The 20531-nt window shown below is 54.7% G+C and overlaps 4 protein-coding genes across 4 annotated transcripts; 3 read left to right on the top strand and 1 right to left on the bottom strand.

Annotated features, from left to right (window-relative positions):
* Positions 1 to 631: 631 nt before the first annotated feature.
* EsH8_III_001062 (Six-hairpin glycosidase-like protein) lies at positions 632 to 2202 on the top strand (the record flags this gene model as incomplete). The annotated part of the gene is made up of 4 exons (XM_083262787.1): positions 632 to 774; positions 830 to 1036; positions 1099 to 1363; positions 1423 to 2202. 4 exons carry the CDS (start codon positions 632 to 634, stop codon positions 2200 to 2202), a joined length of 1395 nt encoding a protein of 464 aa, XP_083123274.1.
* Positions 2203 to 2367: 165 nt separating this feature from the next.
* EsH8_III_001061 (uncharacterized protein) lies at positions 2368 to 5096 on the bottom strand (the record flags this gene model as incomplete). The annotated part of the gene is made up of 7 exons (XM_083262786.1): positions 2368 to 3316; positions 3368 to 3894; positions 3945 to 3974; positions 4030 to 4634; positions 4698 to 4778; positions 4833 to 4903; positions 4966 to 5096. The coding sequence occupies 7 exons, from the start codon at positions 5094 to 5096 to the stop codon at positions 2368 to 2370; spliced, it is 2394 nt and encodes a 797-aa protein (XP_083123273.1).
* A 1097-nt stretch (positions 5097 to 6193) lies between these two features.
* EsH8_III_001060 (major facilitator superfamily domain-containing protein) lies at positions 6194 to 8197 on the top strand (the record flags this gene model as incomplete). The annotated part of the gene is made up of 8 exons (XM_083262785.1): positions 6194 to 6256; positions 6343 to 6539; positions 6600 to 6821; positions 6884 to 6896; positions 6960 to 7025; positions 7085 to 7558; positions 7618 to 7628; positions 7684 to 8197. The coding sequence occupies 8 exons, from the start codon at positions 6194 to 6196 to the stop codon at positions 8195 to 8197; spliced, it is 1560 nt and encodes a 519-aa protein (XP_083123272.1).
* Positions 8198 to 18763: 10566 nt separating this feature from the next.
* EsH8_III_001059 (transcription factor MCM1) lies at positions 18764 to 19615 on the top strand (the record flags this gene model as incomplete). Its single annotated transcript, XM_083262784.1, has 3 exons — positions 18764 to 19009; positions 19127 to 19261; positions 19328 to 19615. The coding sequence occupies 3 exons, from the start codon at positions 18764 to 18766 to the stop codon at positions 19613 to 19615; spliced, it is 669 nt and encodes a 222-aa protein (XP_083123271.1).
* Positions 19616 to 20531: the final 916 nt, after the last annotated feature.

The following is a 20531-nucleotide window of genomic DNA, read 5'->3' as shown; positions in this document are numbered from 1 at the left end:
GTGTTGTGCGGCAACCCCTGGCCGGACGGAGCCGGAGTAAGTGCCGGGCAACACTCCGGCAACGCCCATGCACCCAAATCAACCAACGCTGTAACGCAGACAACGTAATTTCCACAGGCTAGACGGCCCGAAAGCTCTGCCGCCGAGGTTTACGGATTGTCAGCCAACTTCCTTCCCGATGGAATCAGGCAGAGAGGTCTCCTCATGGGGTTTCTCATGACTAAGGGTTCCGCCCATGTAATACAGATCGCCACGGCCGAGAGATTACTTGAACAGCGTGCCCCAAATCCTAGTAATCTTGGTTTGTCCATAGAAACCTTCAGACACTTTGCTTGTGGAACGGGTGCCAAGTGCTCTTGGAGGCTTTGCTCCATCATTCAATTTCTGTGCGACTAGAATCAGCCGAAGCCTCCCGATCAAAATCGATAATATGGCACCTGAAGCGGTTAAAGTCGAGATAGAGTCGGCCACCAACGACCTAAAGAGAGCCGCTGACGGGCTTAACCCCAAGGTCAACGGGAGCCCTTGTGTAAGGAGATCTCTCCCTACGAAAATCATAAAGTTAAGAGTCCAGACGTTTTCTAACCTCAACAAACAAATATATAGAAACGCAGCAGGCACTCCCAAGATCATGTGCAACATACCGCTGGACTCACGACGCCGCCGCTATCCACAGCTGGGACAACCCAAGAGAGCAAGTCTCTGGCAGCCTCGCTCTTTTGTTCCAGAGCCACAGCAAAGATTTGGGGCGTCGCCCAACAGAGCTTCTCGTCGGTAAGTTGGAGGCTCCAAGACCCCACTGACAATGCAAAACCACTTTTGCTAACAGGTGTTCGAAGCCATCACCGCCTACTCTATTTCCAGAGTACACCAAACCGGGCGGCACAAAATATGTCTACCGCGAGCTGGACTTCTGGACTTCGGGCTTCTTCCCGGGATGCCTGTACCTCTTGCTCGAGCGGCGGCGCAAGTACTCGCACCTCCTGCGGCATCTTGGCTGGTTGGCGGATGAAGAACCTCATTCGCTGCACCTGGAGTGAGTTACCGGCCACCTCTTCCAGCTACTGGCCGTGCTTCTTGACTGATGCTGTCCCCAAGATTCGCCTGCAGGTGGTGGACAGAAGCCCTCCACCCTAACGCACGGCTCACCACTACCCATGACCTGGGCTTCATGATCTTCCCCTGGGCACGACCCGCATGGGAACTGCAAAATGACCGGAGATCATACGAGACGGCCATCGCGGCCGCGAAGTCGTTATACAGCCGGTACGACAGCGCCGTGGGATCTATCAGGTCGTGGGACGTCTGCGTCACAAAGCGATACAAATTCCTAGACCCTAGCAAGGACTTCCTCGTAATCATCGTTGGTACCCCCAAAGCCCTCCTACGTCGTTGACATGAACTTACTGGTCGGGGCTCCAGGATAACATGATGAACCTCGACATCATCTTCTGGGCGGCCGCGCAGCTCGGGGACGAAGACATGTACAGCGCGGCAGTCCACCACGCCGAGACGACCCGAAAGCACCACCTCCGACCAGACTCTTCCACATTCCACGTCGTCAACTTCGACCAGGCAACCGGTGTTCCGAAGGAGAAGATAACGAACCAGGGCTACTCCGACACGTCGTCCTGGTCTCGGGGGCAGGCGTGGGCCATCGCCGGATTCGCGCAGACGTACGGCTGGACTCGGGACACTTCCTTCCTCGACACGGCAGTCTCGTGCGCAGATTACTTCCTCAAGCAGCTTCCGCCCAGTGGCATTCCTCCTTGGGACTTCGCGGCTCCGAGAGACGGGCTACAGCCCCCAGATGTCAGCGCAGCCATGATTTCGGCGTATGGTATGTTGCTGATCCACGAGGCTCTAGAGGCACTCAGGAAGCCAACAGCATACTTGAAGCATGCCCTCGCACTTATCCGCGCAACTTGCAACAGCCACATTAACGGGGGTGGCAAATACCTGAAGTCCCAGAGATCTATTGACACCGTTGAGCACGGCACAGTTGATGAACAGATAGGCTGGGAGGTGGATATGGAGAACGAGTCGGAGACGATCTTGAACGGCGCAACCATTAATAACTACGAATTTGCACCGCGAAAATGGGCAGATCATGGTCTCGTGTATGCGGACTACTTCTTCCTACTGGTAGGAAACAAGCTCCTAGAAATGGGTGCCGGGGAGCTATTTGATGGGAGTGTTTAAAAACAGAGTATACAGTGCGTTACACGACATAGATTCGGAGAATATGTAGTGTTTATCTCCAATGAAATTCATACATGAATGTATAATTATCAAGCGTCCTTTTGGAACCAGCATCAAAGATGCAACATTTGACGCCGCTCTGCGAGCATCGGGGTTTACAGTTATTTACTCTTTCTCAGCTGCACCCGAGAACATACTGATTCTCTGATTTGGCAGGAACGAGTAATCCAGGTAAGCGTTGAGGTCCTCGAAACTCCCAACTTGATGAGAATCAACGCCAACGTCAAAGCTGTCGAAACCACCGACATGAGTTGGCTGTGCTGTGCCTGCCGCTGGGGAGGGCATGGCTGTTGGGCCCCTGCTCGTATTCTGTGCCTGAAACGAAATCGGAAGTGGCGGAAACGCCAGAGATATGCTGTCCGGGGATGCTTCTTGCTCAAAGTCCATATTTGAGCTACCCAAGTTGCCTAGAAATGTTGCATCTTGGTCTGGAGGACAGCTCGCGGAGAATCCGACGCTCTGACGATGAGGTTCAGTTCGAACCATGCCAGGAGTTCTTGGGTTGGTTTCGGAAATTGCGACAGCCGCCTCTGGACGGGTATCGTCTGAGTAGACTGCCTGCCTTATATCAAGCATGCCATGGCCTTGTCGGCGTGCTTGAACCAGCCGGCCAGCGAATTTGGAAGCTAGGTTATATGAGGTGTCGCCTAGTCCATTCCATCTCTTGGCTATGGTGTTGAGACTGCCTACCAATGATTCGAAGCCACTTGGTAATACGACGTTGTAGTATATTGAGTGGGCCAAGAACATGCGTCCGCAGATGAACAGACAAAATGCGAACTGCGGGCTGACGACCTGCTGAGAATCCTGCAGAAACTTTTCAGCAATAATGGCCACCTCTATGGCCGCTGCTAAGCACGTTTCCGAACTGGAAGCAGACGGTAGTCGTATTCGAGTGGTTTGCCATTCGGGCAGCGGGTAGGCGATGCCCTGGTGAAGCAAAACAACAGCCGTATTATGAATAATGTGGGCGACGGTCAGGTTTGGATCCATGATTCCGTCGGCATTGAGAACACATGCTTCACGCCACTGTTCAGGAAGAAATATCTTCCACCTGCAGAACTTCAGTATGGGCGGCAACCGAGGTGCTTGCAGCAGAACTTACTGTACAAGGCGTAAATCAAGTTGTTTGAATTTCATCAACCAGACTTGAATCTCATGAGGTTTGGAAACGTCAATAGCCTGCTGAAGAAAAAAAGACGTAACCAGGCTCAGACTCTCGGTTGCCTCGATGCAATACGCAAATCCCCCGAGCGAGTCCTGGGCCGCTTCTTCTGGCCGCGCGGCAGGAAGGGTTCCGCTCGCACCGCTGGACTGATCGGCCACACCAAAGTATGGCGTTGGCGTCTGAAGGGGTTCGCCGTTCTCCCAGAGGGCACCTTCGCATGGCAGGCGCCGTTTGACGTCTGCACTGGTCAGGGAAAAGTTCCAACCGGTGGCAATGCTACAAAAACGGTCCATCAAGAAGATGTTCCAGAAAACTCGTCGCCTCTCTTCTCTTTCACTCCAGCTTCGACAAGGCGGCAAAAACGCCATACGCTTGATCAGGTGTTTCGTGGCCGGTGGTTGGTCTTCGTCTTCAACGCTGAGTTGCAGCTGCTCAACAGTTCGGGTCATACTCCCCACGACAGACTAAAAACCATTCAGCTTTGATTCGGCGGGGACAGTGTCTGGCTACTCACCCATGCCGATGGCCCTCGGCCACTGCCAATCTGGATGCATTCTTTAGTTTCTTGTCCGCATTCAAAGATGGTGAGCTAAACCCACTGTATCAAAGGCAATAATGGTCAGAGCCTGCAGGTTTTCTACCGAGAAGGATTCCATGCTGTTCAAGATGACGAACTGGCGACATTTTTTGGCGTATTGTGTTTTTTCCTCGCCCGATCCAAGGCGTGGGTCTTGGGAGAATCTTGCACATAGAGATACCATAGCATGGAATATTGTGCTTAGTTGGAGTCGTTGTACAGGGTCTAGAAGCCGCTCGCGAAACTGGCGGACATGAAGCATGGGGATCCAAGGATGTATATTCGCGAAGTAAATCTCGACAAGCGTATCCATCAGGTCGGCCTCGGGGAGTAAAGCCCCGTCGGATATAGATTCAAGATTAGTCGCCAGTCGCGTGGTCTCCTCCGGCACCGTCTTCTGCGAGGTTGAATCCTTAACGCGGAATGCAGCCAAAGTTGCCATTGCAGCTTCTCCGCCCTCAGCTAGTGTGGCAAGGGTTGTCTTTAGCGAAGAAGCTCTTTCGTTGAGTGGCATGCTCGACGTGCCATCTTGACTTGGGCTTGAGGCACTGAGGGCAGCCGAGCTTAAGCAGTTGAAGACCTGTTGCCAGAGAACCCCTTGGCCAAGAAACATGTTTTCGAGTGTGGCTGCGACTGGTCATCAGTCACCGCGTCCAGCTTCAATTTTAGATGCGACGGAGTATCACGTACCGACTCTCTGGCTCAAGTTCTCGACAGCACCGGTGCGTAGTCCCGGTTTGGACCTTCTGTCGTCGTACACACATTCGAGATCTGCAAATTGGACTCAGGGGAAACTCGTTTAGAAGGCTCAAGATGAAAACTGACTGTATCGTACGCAGGCAGAGCAGGGTTGCCGTCTGGAGCAACGCGCTTTCTTTTTGCGACACGATTGACAGCTTTGGGCGTATCATTAGCAAGTTCGAACACCATAACAACGAGTGACGCAGGGATTACTCACGCAGGGCCCTCAGTATCGCATCCATTCGTGTTTGCACCTGAGTTAGCGCGCCTCTTCTTAGACCGAGGTTGGCTGTCTTCCTCGCCACCAGAGCGTCCCGATAGAGGCTCGTCGTCTTCATCAAAGGCCATTGTGTCTCTGCAGGAACCGACCGTGGGACCCAACGAGAGACTGTGGAGATGAACTGGAAGGTGTAGAGGTGAACATTTTCAGTACGCAACTAAGGCGTCCCTGATTGTCCAAGTAATTGACGACACCGCTGTTACAGGCCAAGTTAAGGATTACGTCGGGGTAAGAACTGAACGTGGAGGAGGCGCATGCGGGGAAACTGGACACCCTCATCACAATAACACGCCACTGGACCGCTAAAGAAATGCCACTGCGGGGGCGGAACCCTTGCGCTGAGTCTTGTGATCTGCGCTGTAACCCCTCCATTTCACCCGCCTCACCACCAGCCAAAGGTCATTATCACTGATTGCAACCCCATACGGACTTCACATTTATGCTGGTATGTCTCGTATTGGTTCGCATCATGGCATAAATGAAAAAAAGAAATGAAAAAAACACGAATGGGCTTCTTAGGACCGATTGCCTTGTTACCGATAGGAGAAGTAACATAAACGCTAAACACTATAATGACGCTGCTTCAAGCTTGCCGGCCAACCTAATGATGCCCGGCTAGTTAAGCCTTTCGATTTGACCTCATTGCCATATGTTCAGACCCCACTAGTGTATCTTGCAAAGTGCAGAGGATTTGTTCATCTGTAACCATGGTGGGCTCCAGTTACAACAAGCTCGCATATATACAAAGTCGAGAGAGAGAGGGAGTGGGTGGGTGGTTGGGGAATTTAGCGTAACCCCAAGTCCTGCTTCTTTCCAACCAAAGCAAGGTAGCCGACCAATGCATGCCAGCACCCCGGGCCTTGTGGGCGACGATCCATCCACCAACCCCAGCTCCGGGCTCGGGAGAGGTACCGGAGGTCCCTCCGAGGAAACCCTCCGCCCGCGTCGACACCCCGGCATCGCCATCAGCCCACGCTTTTCTTCTCAGGGAGCTTCTCTGACTCCGCCGCTCCGGAATCGTGGAACCCGGGGTCTCCAAGATCTCGACGTTGCTTGCATATAGAGGCTCACAATCCAGGGAAATCCGGGGTAATCATGAGATACGAAGCAGCAGCTCCTACCATCACAAGCCAACAGAGCCCATCGCACGAAGCAAGCCGTCACCATGACCCAAAAGACCTCGCTTCAGTTAACTGACGACAAGGTCACCACGCTTGTCCCTTCTAATGTTGTCGCGGCGCACCATGAAGGCGACAAGATGGCAAGTCCGCCTTCCAAGAGCACCGTAGGCACTGTTTGCTCACAATTACACAGACCAATGAGTATGCTGGCACAACGGCAATCTACGTCGATGACAAGACAAACAAAGAGTTGTTTTGGACTGTCAACCGCCGTATCCTTGCCTGCATGTTGGGCACCTACTTCTGCCAATCCCTCGACAAGGGGACTCTTGGTTTTGCCTCCGTCATGAACATCAGGCAAGACGCCCATCTAGTGGGCCAGCAGTTCAGGTAAGTTTCCCCTTACTTAATACGATGGAAGAACCAACTACTAATTGCGGGTGAATTCAGTTGGCTCGGCACTATTCTGTACATGGGGGTTCTCGTCGGAGAGTATCCGACCAATTTGCTCCTGCAAAAGCTTCCCGTTGCAAAGTACTTGGCCGCCAACGTCTTTTGCTGGGGCATCGTCATTGCCTGCTCTGCTGCGGCAAAGAACTTTGCTTCCCTGATGGTTGTCAGGTTTCTTCTCGGAGTGTTCGAGTCTTGCGTCCAACCAGCTTTCATTATCATGTTCGTGGCCCGCTTCCCCCCTGATTTGTGACAAAGGAGACACTGCTGACACGAATCCACAGGACTTCCATGTGGGTATGTTGAAGCATCAGTTCCAAACGGCCGAGAATGACATGATTCTGACGTGCTTTTGATCAGTACACAAAGAGGGAGCAGTCTGTCTTGACGTCTCTCTGGTACTGCATGACTGGAGTCCAGCTTATGGTACACTTCGCCTGTCTCGATACCCAGACTTTGTGGATATGGCTGATAGAAGCGTCTAGGTTGGCGGTATCATTGCTTGGGGAGCCTCGCACTACAATGGCCACGACATCAAGTCGTGGCAGCTTCTGTTCCTCGTCCTTGGCGCCGCGACCTGCGCCTGGGGTGCCTTCATCGGCTGGTGGCTGCCCGACTCGCCCATGGCGGCAAAGTGCTTCGACGAGGACCAAAAGCGCCTCATGATCGAGCGCGTGCGAGCAAACGAGACTGGTATCCAGAACAAGACGTACAAGCGCTACCAGATGATCGAGGCCGTCTCCGACCCCGTCATCTGGTGCTATGTCATGCTTCAGATCACTTCCACCCTCATCATCGGCGGTCTTGGCGTGTTCTCCAACTTGATTATTTCCTCGTTCGGGTTCACGTACCTGCAAACGCAGCTCTTAAACATTGCACAGGGTGCTGTCACAATCTTCGTAATGGTTGGCAGCGCGACCTTGGCCACCTGGTCTAAACAGACTGCCTGGGTCATGCATGTAAGTAGAGCTTCAGAACTTAACTCGCAGCATGAGAAGCTAATTATTTGTCTTCGCAGGGCTGCACAATGTCAGTATCTATAGTTACGTCGAGCTAAACAACCCCAAAGGCTAATCCTGAATAGTCCCGCCATCATCGGCACCGCCATCATTTACAGCATCCCGCCCTCCGCAAGCAACCGTGTCGGTCTCCTCATCGCCTTCTACTGCACCCAGTTCTACCTCGCCGAGGGCAACCTCATCTTTTCTCTCATATCACGCAATGTCGCTGGACAGACCAAGAAGTCAACGACGCTGGCCATGACATTCATTGGCTGGGCGGCCGGCAACATGACGGCGCCGCAGATCTTCCAGGCGAGCGACGCGCCTCGCTACCGCAAGGGGTTCACGGCCCATTTCTGCCTCTACGTCCTGTTCAACATCTTCCTCGTTGCCATGCGCTTCCTTCTCGTCCGCCGCAACCTGGGAAAGCGCAAGGCCGCCACCGCTTTGGACCCGGCTAACCTGGCAGCCGAGGAAGTTTCAGAGGATGGCAAGGAGAGGGTGGGACGCGGGGCTCACGACGAGAAGATTGAGCACTCGAATGCCTTTGCTGATATGACTGATAAGGAGAACCCCGATTTCAGATATGATTTCTAAAGGATTTCCCGGGGCACACCTGGCCTGTATGGGCATACGCGGAGGCTTGTTTACTCATGAGGAGGACAGACGACGATTTTCAAATCTGCCCTTGGTTACATACGATGATAATTAATGGTATCTACACTGCCCAAAAGTATGAAGAGAGATTGATAAATCGAGTTTGGGCGATCCTGAGAGATAGTGTCTCCTGACAACAGCATACTGGACGTTGCTGACGTGTGCCCCGGCAAGACTTGCAAGCCCATCAAACTTTATTGTGGCGATATCGGCACATAAAGTCTGCCACGACAGTAGAGGGACGTTGACGCGACGAGGTATCCTTTCTTGTCACCCGCCGCATGACAAGTCCCCCCTCCCCAGCGACTGAGATCGGACCCCTGGAATTGACGATCCCGGAGCCAAACAAGCTCTCGTCGAGGTGTCTTCTAACTCGCCCTCGGGTGTCGCTCCCGGGCTTTTCTCTGCCCACTTGACCTTGCTCTAGATATCGAGAGGGTGGGCATCTGGAGTCCATCCCAACATCCAGTTCCGCCCAGGACCCGGAACAGAACGACGCCGGGGTTCGCAATCGGATGCTCGCCCCAAGGAGATGCGATTCCATGCCTATCTAGAAAATGAGGCGAGTATTACTTGACGCGTCCTACTACGTTGTAAAGAAGTAAAACCTTGAACTTGGATGCATACGAGACCGTTAGGAAAGCGATTGGGTGGGCTTGGTTTGGTAGACGAGAGCCAAGACGCGCATGTGTTTCCCAGGGAGGGCGGCGGGGGTTGCTGTGCCGTCAACCAGGCCTTCAAGAGACTACGGGGATTCACAGAACACGTTGACGGACGGATGATTGATCTGTGACCAGGTAAAAAAATGCTGACGGCTACGCTTTCGTGCCCAAATTCGAGGCTATTGTCACGTCTCTCTCGGTCTCTATATACGGCCATGAGTCAAACTGTCCTCCCCCCCAGTCCAACAAACACAGAAAGCCTTAAAGCATTTGCTATGTTTTTTTCTTTTTCTTTGGGTTTGTAAAGCTGAGTCTATTGTCGTTCTTCTTCGCACCCTGGCAGGGCCCGAGGCGGCTCCCAGGAAGGGAAAAAGCCTGCCAAACTTATCCCATGTTCCATCAAACTCCATCAAACTCACGAAAGACTAGACACAACAGCCCGCGTACACTCCAAGTCGCAGGAACGTAACGCGTCGAGCGTGTGTGCGCGCCCCGCACTCAATATCATCACGGGAGACGTTTACCGCGTCTTCCCCCTCCCCCCAATAAATCCCCCAAGCTCTCCAAACACCACACCCGGGTTTGTCAGCATACTGGAGCTGCCTCCTCCTCTTCACTGCAATCCTAACCCCGTGGCCGGAAGCACGAGCCGAGCCAAGGCCTGCATACGTCGAGAGAATCTTGAACACACCGGGGCGGCGGAGTGAAAGTTTGGGTCCTGAGCTTGAGCTTGTGGAGCAAGCTTCAGGCGGGGCAAGAACAATCTTGCTGCTAGGAGCGCCTCCTTTTGGCCCTTGAAATAGCGTATCTGAATGGCGGCGATAGTCTTTGAGATGGTCATGGATTTCGCGCAAGGCTTTGTACGTAGCACAGCACTGAACCGTAGTTGAAGTAACAGCTGAAGCTCGTCGAGTCGACAAAAGCAGCCGTCAGGACAGACAAATGTCAAGCTAGGCTCCTCAGGTCTCAATTCAGGGGCATCATCTAAGGGAAAGGCGCTAGCAGCACGGTCACGTCGATGACAGCGCACACGCCACGCGAACTAAACTAGATCGTTCAACTTTGAGTCCCAGAACATATCTAGCTCGGGACCAAGACGTTAGGTAGGGCAGGCTGCCAAGGTTGATATGTTTAGACTCGCAGAACATGGTCCTGGCCGAATGACGTTGGCTTCGGGGCCCGGGTGACCAGCCATCTGCGACGTCGTTGACGACGTCCAGCAGCCAGTGTTAGCGAGAGCAAGAGACACGGCTGTCGAAGACTAGGAGAAGACCCTCATGAACAGTGCTCTACAACCCCCTGAAGACAGCTGAGTAGCGTCGTGTAGCAAAATTGGCGTCTCGGAAAGCTCTTCAACCACAGCCTCCGGAAAGAACGGCGTCAAACAGGGACGGAGGGCCCCTGTAGGCTACTACATAGTGTTCTCCCGCTAGCTGAAATCGCGGCACAAACGTATCCAGCTGTCCCAGCCACCGCATAACTGATGTTGGAGACCTACAGCTTGCTTCTGTGGCCGAGGATGGCATTTGATACGCCAGTATTTATTTCTTTGAGGTCCTTAAACCCTATGCCGCGTCGTCGTCACGGAAAGATACCTTGGAAGGAATGCTCCAGGCGGGACGGCTGATGTAGAGAGAGAAACGGTGCTTGTACTCGAAAGTGTTGCCCCGGGTTTTCAGCATAGAGCACGATGCTGCAGGGACATGCAGCTTGCTCAGCGCTCGAACAAAACTGTAGATCCCCGGCAGCGCAGGGCAGCCTTTGGTTTCCGACTGCGAATGCGCGGCTCAGACATCACCTGGATATCGCAGAAAGGATGCCCATGGAGCGATAGCTTGGCTATACAACCTGTCGCCTCTGGATAGAAGTATTCGTGTTGTGTTTCACAGACTGGAGAGGGCCGATGGACGAAGGCGTCATGAGAGGCCCAAGTGACATCTTCTGGATTGAGTGTGCGAACGCCTCGCAACGCAGGATTGCTGCCAGTCCGAGATCCTATGAGATTGAGTTCATGCAGCTCGCCCGACATGTAGCATGAATGTAGCCTCTCAGAGATTACGGGTCGCGTCAAATTGATAACCCAAGGGGTTTAGCATGCAGCTGCCCCCGTGTGTATTCGATCTCGAATGCGAGTATGATTAGGGCTCGGGGCAGTGTCTGAACCTGATCCGGGATGGGTAGTATACCTTGCCCCGTTCAGCTCGTTTGTCGCCCACGACCTTTGTTATCCTCCGGAGGTCGAACCAGCAGTCAGCCCATGCATACGAATGCTGCGAAGCGAAGACAACGAGGGTGTGAAGACTGGAAAAATTCGCTGCGAGCTGCGCGAACCCATCACGCACGGTCTCAGCCGTTGGACAGGCATGGCAGGATGCCACGTCCGAATACGTTTTCCGTCCACGAGCGTGTAAGGAGGGTAGACCGGGTGTATCCGACAGGCGCCAGCAACTCGGTAAAGACCGTTGAGTTCGGAGGTCAGATAACTTGTCGAACGAAACGAAACGCAGTGTCAGTTGCAGTCCGAAGTACACCGGGCAGAGCGGTTAGGAGGGGTGGGGCTGGAAGCACCGAAGGGCAGGGGGCGTTGGTGGTGAGTGAATCAGGTGCAGCATGGCTCACCGTTTTCTCTGACACGTTCGAGCCACCCTGGGCCGGGGATGTCGAGTCACGTGCACGGAAAAGGCCCGGTTTCGACCGGGTTCGCCAGCCTTTGACTGGGGAATTGCAGGGAAGGCGCGGTAGGGTAAGGGAAGGCGTTCTTCGATCGGCAAGACCTCGCGAGTCCTCCCCGGAACTTGGATCTGACACTGACACTGACACTGACGCCGCCGACGGCTGAGGTGACCGCTGTGCCCGACTAGTGGCTTATTTGCGCCCATCCACGCGCGCTGCTGCTCTTCATCCCATCTCCCTTTCAAGTTCATGCTCATGCCTTGCTCGTTGCTTGCCTTGTGTGAGGTTGCCTTGTGTGAGGTTGCCTTGTGTGTGAGGTTGAGAGCTGAACCGCAGCGCAGCGATATGCTGCAGAACAACATGCCCACCCCCACGGGCACAACGACAAGAAACGGAACTGACGACGAACGGGCCACAAAGCAGACCCTGCTGCGACTTGACACCAAACGTGCAGTTTCCGTCGCGCGCTCCGAAGTCCGAGTTCGTTTGATCGAGATTGTAACCTCGCTCGCGCTAGAGCTGAATAGCGTCCGGCCCTGATCCTGGAAAATGGAGTCGTGGACATGATGGTGCAAGTGAGGTGATCTGGCCATGCCTGGAGGCATCAGCATGCCATTTCTGGAGGTGTTGGTGGCCTCTGCTCACTGACAGGCAATGCTAGATGATGGAAGGCTCCAGCTGTTGGTGACGGTAAGTTCCATTGCTAAGGTAAATTGCCTGAGCCCACCTGCACCTGCAGTAGTCGAGAGATAGCTAGGTAGTGTAGACAGATACAGGCGGACCGGCACACGGACCCATAGGCAGATAGGTACGTACTTGTATGCTCTTATTACCCTGCATTTTTCATTCGACTCGGGTATCCGTACGGGTAGCGGATGAAGTACCCTGACGAATCGCTGGCACTGTGCGGGCTCGTCGAGTAACTTCCTGATGAGGAATGGTGTCCACCTTCCGTCCTTCTGCTCACTCATCAACAGCAGCCATACGATGTTAGTATGTAATCCGACGAGCAGCAATATCAACGATGGCCACGGCGGCGGCGGCGGCGGCGGCAGCAGCAGTTCTTCCCTGCCTGCCATCGTGTAGCTTAGACGGCGCCAATCTTGAGGCTTCATAACTCACGGCCATCATGGTTCATCAACGGGAACCTGCCCTCATCATAACCGACGTGGTGGCGGATACGTAGGTACTTCGTACCCTACTCACCCGTGGATGTTGCCCTCCTTTCGCTCAAACCCGTAGCATTGCCTGCCCAGTCAGGCAGGTTTGGATACGTACCTCCCCTGTTCCGCACCACGTCCATGTCCCCATGCCCCCCCCGTCCGTATCGATTTCTTTCCTCTTCCTGGAGGGTTTGGGCCAATCTCGGCCCCCTTGCTCCCCGCTTCGGTCCACTGTTCCACACCTCATGGCACATTCATCGAATTCTATCCGTAGGTACTACGTACCAGCAGAGGAGGATCGAGGAGGGCGAGTTCGCGGTGCACCCGCCATCTGTCGTGGGCCCCCAGTAAACTCGACCCGGCCCAGCTCAGCCCAGCCCAGCCCAGTCCATGTCCAGCATAGCACGCGCCGCAGAGCCTGTCAAGCCGAGTGATGCCCCCCCCAGGTCTGTGGCCCTTCCTCACGGCTGTCGCAAAAGCTGTCAAGGACGAATCGAGCATCGTCCAGATCTCTTTTTTCGGGAGCACAAAAGTCAAATCCAGCACGCCTTTCCTTGTCAGGCTTGACATCCTACCTTGTTGTTCGTCATCAACCCCTTCCCGCCTCAGCCTCCTCAACCTCCTCCACGTTTTGCAACGACTTCAACCATATAACACAGTCGGGTCTCTCCTTTTCTGCCCTCCAGCAAAGAGCCGACTCCCGTCCAGAAGCCGATCAGAATGTCCTTGGCACTCTGACCGGCACATGTCGCCCCTGCCCGAGGCCGACTAAGTCTTGGCTCGCCGTTTCTTTTTTTCCTTTTCTCCCACCGCTCTGTCGGTGGCCATCTGAGACCATTGCTTTTATGAGATCTCCTTTCCCTCCCAACCTGAGTTGGATTGCATGCTTTCCACGTGCGAGTGAGCAATCCGTCGTGTGCACACCGTGCCTGGCCACACGTTTCCCCCCTTCTGCTGCTCACCAGGTGCCATCGCTGCTTTTGCTTTCACCCATGTCCTGGCCGTCGCTCGCAGGTTCTCGGCGTAGCACAGCGCAACACACCTTGCAAGATTTCGATACTCCCCAGGCGCATGTCGCGGACTCGCCGTCCCTGAACGCGCCGGCTTGCACAGAGCACCGGTACTCCAAGTACCAGGTATCTCTTGCTCCTGTCCAATAGGCGCGGATGCACCGCGAAGAAACGCATCCGCGACCCGACATTTGCCTGCCCTGACCACCCCGTCCGCCCATCAAACATGTGCTCCTCCATGATCCGCTCCGAAGCCCCGAAATCTCTACCAGCATCGGCCCAGTGTTTTCCTGTCGCGAGTTGCATCCATCAGACAATCCCTGGAGTCTAGGACTGCAACATCTACCCACGACTCCACGCTCACGACATTTGCTCCGTGCCCTCGGCCGCTGCAATCACACGCTATCCATCCTTAGCTCGCCCTGTCTGTCCCCGCTCTGGGACCACGTTCTCGACAGCACGTCCCATGTCGAGCGCCGGCGTCTGGGGCACTGTGTGCTGTGCCGCAACGCGATGGCGCTTTTCCCCATCCCTCTCCCAGCAAGCCACCAACCAGACCCTTGTCCAGACTCCCATGCCCGCGCCGTGTCGTGTCGTTTGATTTCGGTCGGCGACGGCGTGGGGCATACAACTCGAACGAACGAACGAAAGAAAGAAAACACCCACCCGCCCACAGGCACAGAGGTGTCCCGTCTCCGTCCCCGTCAGGTCTGGCCTGCACTATCGATTCCCAAGAGAATGGATGCCCGCCGTCGAGGGACACACGCACATAAAACACACAATATTAATTCATTGCCAATTTCCGCCAATCATTGATTGGTCAGGTTGGCCCTGCACTGCCAGCTCCTGGTAGATTGATGAAAATCATCTAATCGCGCATCGCATGTCTTTGCGGCCCCTGTCCACAGACGCAGAGTCCAGTCTTGGTAGCAGTGGTTGACATTTGATATTCTTTGCAGCCATGCAAAATAAGATAAAAAAATGAACGATTGAGCTGCTGTGCGGTCCCGAGCAGGCCATGGCCTCTCTCGGCCGATGCATGAAGCTTCTGCTCCCGCCAGCTGTGGTGCATACACCGGTCCATGCCATGGCACTGCGTGCTGCGAAGGATGAGCTAGTTGCCTCATGCGGACGGCATGCCAGTGCTGATTGAGGCAGGCTTCTAGAGCGCTACGCAAGAATGGGCACAAATGAGCTTGATCGAGGAACAGCTCTCCAAACCAGGAAATCAGCTTCCAGTGGGCACCTAGGAACACCCCTACACCAAACCCAGAAAAAAGACGCTAGGCTAAAGCGCGTCGCAATGGTCCACACTCCCGCCTGCAAAGTCCAATGCAGTGCAAGTGCGCACCGCGATGCAGAGCGGTCCAAGAACTCCAAGGCCGTTGTGCTGTGAGTGGTGCCTCCAGCTGCACGAAGGGCCGCCCGGAAGCCTTACGCGCAGCTCACGATCCAACCGGCGGACTGGGGGGGGCATGGTAATTTGGCGTCAGAAGTCTACTAATTCTCGACCTAGTTTGTCTTTCGTCAGCTGAAAACAGCCAACCAAGCAGGCCTGGTCGAGGAATTGGAAGAGGCCGAAGACAGACCAAGACAGGCCGAGGTTCTTGATACCGCTAGTCGCGGTAAGCAGCAGGGATGCAATCTTGTACCTTGCACACTCGTCGCACTGGGCGCTTGTCCCCGATCACTCATTCTCCACGGCCCCAATCAGCAAGCCAGAGGGGGCCCCACCAGGCCCAGGAATCATTAATTATTCGTTGGCGCGCTCATTTGACATTGCGCGCGTGGTGGTTTCTCGTGTCTCGAGGCTTCGAAGTCAAGGTCAAGCAAGGTAAGAGTCGAGGTCGAAAGAGGGTCTCTCAACTGGTTCATTCGTTGCATTGTTTGGCCGGCGAATCCCTCCCCCCCCTTTTGCCCCCTCCCACGCTCTATCTTAGCAAAAGTGCAAACATTGCAGCCGCAAAGTAGCCTTGCCCATCGTTCCATCGCACACTGTATCACACTGTACCCATTATCATGATCGCTTATTTCCCATGGATGCCACTGGTAGCCTGCGCCTAGGATAAGGGAGCTAAAATTGAGGGGCACAGTGAGACGAAAAGATCGTGTGGTTGGGGTTCGTGTGTCGCTAGAGTGATTTTTTTTTCTTTCCTTCTTTCTTCTGCTGACATGATTTCCCTGGCCACAGGGACAGGGACTTACTTGCCTGGGCAGACGTGTATTGGCACAACACGGACAAGATGGGCGGCGACGGCAGCAGTGCCGTGCTGAAGGCTTGAAGCGCGTGGCGGTCATGGCCAAAGCTAAAAGCCACAAGGCAGCATTGAAAGCGAGAGAAGGTCGAAAAGAAGGCCTTGACAGCGACGGTGCGAATGTTCTAAGTTCTGACAGGACGTCGACGTCTGGGCTTTGGCTTGCGCTAGCTCGGTACCCGAGAGAACAGTTTCCCTCGAGCCATTTGGCAGGGAACAGGACCGGATCCCAAACCGGCCAAGTCAGGCACATCTCCTGCAGACGTGAAGAAGAGAATACCTATCCGTACATAGCCCAGACTCGTGAGCTTCAACACGCCGCCAATCAGGCCCTGCCTATTGAGATTTATGACGACCGCACTGCTTTTTCTCACCCCGACAATGCCCATTTCCCACTCTGCGTCGCAGTTGAAGATAGGAAGGTGATGTACGTGCCCGGCTCTGTGGCTCTGTACAGAGCCAAAGTACGTACCTTGGGGCGAACTAAACTTGGGGGGCAGTCCAGGTTCTCGCACTCCTCGCGCTCTCGCTGGTCTGGTCCAGTCGGCCGCGACCTGGCCGACAGGACCCACGGCCACGGCGGGACGCAACCTAGCAGTGTCAACTGCAGCCAGGGCCATCTCTTGGCACCCATCTGGCACTGGCACTTCCCAAGGGGCTTTTGCAGTGCTAGATAGATAGCGGGCGGGCAGTGGTCGTTCTTCACTAGCTCGACCTGATGATGCTGCTGCTTACATGTAGCCCCAAAAGAGTCCAATGGTGCGCAACATGATGATGCAAGTCGTGGGCGAGGCACCTTTACGAGCGGATGGATCATGGGAAGCGGGCTGTAAGGCGCCAAGGGGAAAGACGACAAAAGAAGGGCGAGGTAAGAAGGCATTGGGCACTGGGCACTGAAGACTGGACACTGGATATTGGACATTGGACATTGGACATGTACCTCTTGCGCTGGCGGTGGAAGGAAACCTTAGCTGCAGGTGGGTGCTTGCTAGTTCTCATTCTCATCTCTCGTACCTTGACCATCTGCTGGGGGGGCCGGGAGGGAGGAGGGATGCAACTCGCTGTGCAGTTTTGGGGTACCGTTTGTGAGGTAGGACTCGGAAACGAGAAGAGGGGAGAGAAAGTGAGGGCGAGGTGCCTCACTTCGAACGTAGCAACTCATGCTCATGTGAGCGATGGATAGAGAAGGAGGAGAGGGAGGGAGGAGAGAGCGAGAGAAGTCACTCTGGGTGGCCCCACTCTCCTCTTTGGACACCACCTCGCCCAACCCCGTCCATGCCTGTCGCTTCCTTCCTGCCTCTGTGCCTCTGGTCCTGCCTGCCCGCCCGAGATGCTGTCGTTCCTTGACACAGTTCCCGTCCAGTCTCGCCGTATGTTTCTTCTCTTCTTGTCTGTCCATTTTACTTGTCGCTTCCCCCCCCATAATACGAACGCGCACGCGCCCGCGCACACACACGCAGACGCGCACACCCCTCCTCCCTATGTCCGTCTCCTCGTTGCCCGACGTCCAACACTGCACATAGAGTGAGAGAGAGGGTCGCTGAAAGATCAAGAAGAATAATACGCACAACCCACTCGCTTACCTACCAAACATCCATCCGCCCACCCCCCTCCCATCCCCTCCCACCCATCCATCCATCCATCCATCCCCTCCCCCTCCCCCCTTCAAGGTCAGAGACAAGGTATCTAGTATCCCGCACTGTACGCTACAACCCAGCTAGCACTTGATACCCTTGTCGTTCCCCCAAGGGCCCCCGTCGCGACTCTGAGGTCTCCGTAGAGGCCCAGAGCCCAGGACCGCCACCCCCCGCCTTTCGTTTTTCCTTAAACTGTCTGGTTGTGGCCGCAGCCCGTGCTACCACCTCACTATCCTCTTTTCATTCACTCCGCAGTCCATTTTGCCTTATTCTCAATCGAGCTTCTTCCCCAACTGACACTTGTTGCTTGTTTCTGAACAGGGGAAATCGCTTGTCGACCAGAAGCGTTTTACCTTTATTCTGGGGCATCCAAAAACCCGTTCGTCGGCTCCGTGGATCCCATTGACCTCCGGACGAATCCCTTGGCTGCCTTGTTGACCTCGAACTTGGCCTTAGCTCATCATCGCCTCTCTCTCTCTGTCTCCATCAAAACCCCCCCAAACACCGAGCTACCTTCCCCAGGTCCCTCGAGTCGCGTTTTTCCTTTTTCTGCGCAGCCCGCCCACCACACTTCAACTCAAACCCGCTTGGCTTACGCTGCGAACAACCACCACCAAGACTATTTCTCGACCACACGGCGCACCGCCTGTCAAAAGATAGTCACCCTCGACCACCGATTGTTTGGGGAAAAAAATTCGTCCGTCCACTGATCCCGACAAGCCCCAGCGCATGCCAGGCACGGAAGCTCCAAAAGTCAAACAAAGCAAATAAAAATAAAACCAGCAAATTCCTCGCTTCCGTTGGTCGGCAAAAGGCACTAACTACCACGGCACTATCCATCGCCTGCGTAAACCTACCTTACCTGCCCTCTACCTCCTCCACCACCCACCCGCAAGGCACCGCCTCCGCTCCGCACCAGACTCAATACAGGCTACGTCCCGTTCCGACCTGCTTCCTTCTGCGACAGAACCCAAGCTACACGCAGCAGAACATCTTCCTCCCAGATCAAGTATAGGTCAATCGGCACCACGCTCAAAGCAGCATCTCCACCGTTTTTGCCTTTTTCTGCCTCGTGATACCATCTGGCAAATCTCTTCTTGATCACAATGGCCGACATCACCGATCAACACGACCAGACCTCGCCCACCGACCTCGACGAGTCGCAGGTTGGCAACGGCAACGTCGCCGAGAACAGAGGCGTCAAGCGCCAGCGTCCCAGCACCGCCGACGATGATGACGACGACGACGAGAAGGGCGGCCGCGAGCGTCGCAAGATTGAAATCAAGTTCATCAACGACAAGTCCCGTCGTCACATCACCTTCTCGAAGCGCAAAGCCGGTATCATGAAGAAGGTAAGAAAACAGTGCACAATCGCCCATGCATCACGACTGCCGCCGTAACAGCGCGCATCTTATTGCATGCGCATCACTCTTCTATGTATCGATTGCTGACACAAACTTTTAACCCAGGCTTATGAGCTTTCTGTCCTCACTGGCACCCAGGTCTTGCTCCTCGTCGTTTCCGAGACTGGTCTGGTCTACACATTCACGACGCCCAAGCTGCAGCCTCTCGTTACCAAGGCTGAGGGCAAGAACCTGATTCAGGTACGCTTCACCCCGTCGGCCATGACAACTTGACAGACTCTGAAGGTTAACTAACTCTTGATGCAGGCATGCCTGAACGCCCCCGAGCCCTCCCAAGGCGGCGAGAATGGTGTCGACGACTCGAACCAGGTTGACTCCCCCGAGGAGCCCCCCCAGCAACACCTCCCTCCCCAGGCCACTCGCCAGGGCATGCCGCAAAATCCTCACATGCCCCCCAACTACATGCCCAACGTCGGCATGGACCCTTCGCAGGCGCTCGCGTACCAGAGCTACGTGCAGCAACAACAACGGGGTGGTGGCTACGCCATGCCTCCGCAGTCTGGTCTTCCCCAGCACACGTCGCACCAGTCATGATAGCCACGCTATCAACGACTTTGTGCATTTCTTCCTGATACCAGACAAATCCTGCATCTTCCAGACCTCGCCCGACGGCACCCGTCATTCCTTCACTCGCCGCCGAGGCTCTGGTGATTGGCGTTACAGTTCGGTGTTATCACTTGCTGCATCTCGTTCCACTGCCTTTCTTGGTTTCCCTTTGCTAGTATGATCTCGCCGGCGTCAGCGACTTGGCTGTCCTCGGTCGCCGGCCATGGTCTACCATGGCTCGGTCTCGAGGATTACAGGGTTATGTTCGTCGCCGTTATCACGGAGCAATATTTAATGATGTCTAATGAGGCATACCTGGGAGACGTTACGAGAGACGTGGTAGCATGGAGGGCATCCAATGCAGAGACATGAGGGTCGGGAGGGTATTGCGGAAGCGGTCTCGTTGAACACAAAACGTCTTGCGCCATGGATCGGTTGCTAGGCCGAATCTCGACAAGAGATGATCTCTGTGGGCGCGAGTTTGTATGTCATCGTTGGCCAAGGTTTCCATCTTTCGTTTTTTTTTTCTCACTGGCGGGGAGAGTGGATGTTTGAGAAGTCTGCCTTGGGGATGGGTAGGGGACTTTGGCGCGGGAGGGGTTTTCAGCATGAGAGAGCATGATATCTCACGGCTGGGCAGGCTCATCTTTTGGAATGGACTTTGATGATTTTTTTCTCTCGAGGATCAATGGGGCCAGAGACGCGCGATTATTGTTTTTTCCCTCAATCTTTTTCCCGAGGATTTTCGTAGGACTCGGCTCGATACCCCCCCGGCCCTGGGCAAATCAACAAAACTACATTCACAGACACACACGCATGGCCGTCTCGGAAATTTCCACTCGGCGCCCAACTTGCTTTTGGAGTCAGGAAACAGAAAGGCTATGGACACGAGAGAGAGAGAGAG

Source organism: Colletotrichum jinshuiense, chromosome 3 (assembly GCF_051148585.1).
Source record: "Colletotrichum jinshuiense chromosome 3, complete sequence".
Classification (NCBI taxonomy): Eukaryota; Fungi; Ascomycota; class Sordariomycetes; order Glomerellales; family Glomerellaceae; genus Colletotrichum; species Colletotrichum jinshuiense.
This window is presented reverse-complemented; position numbering and strand designations above follow the sequence as displayed.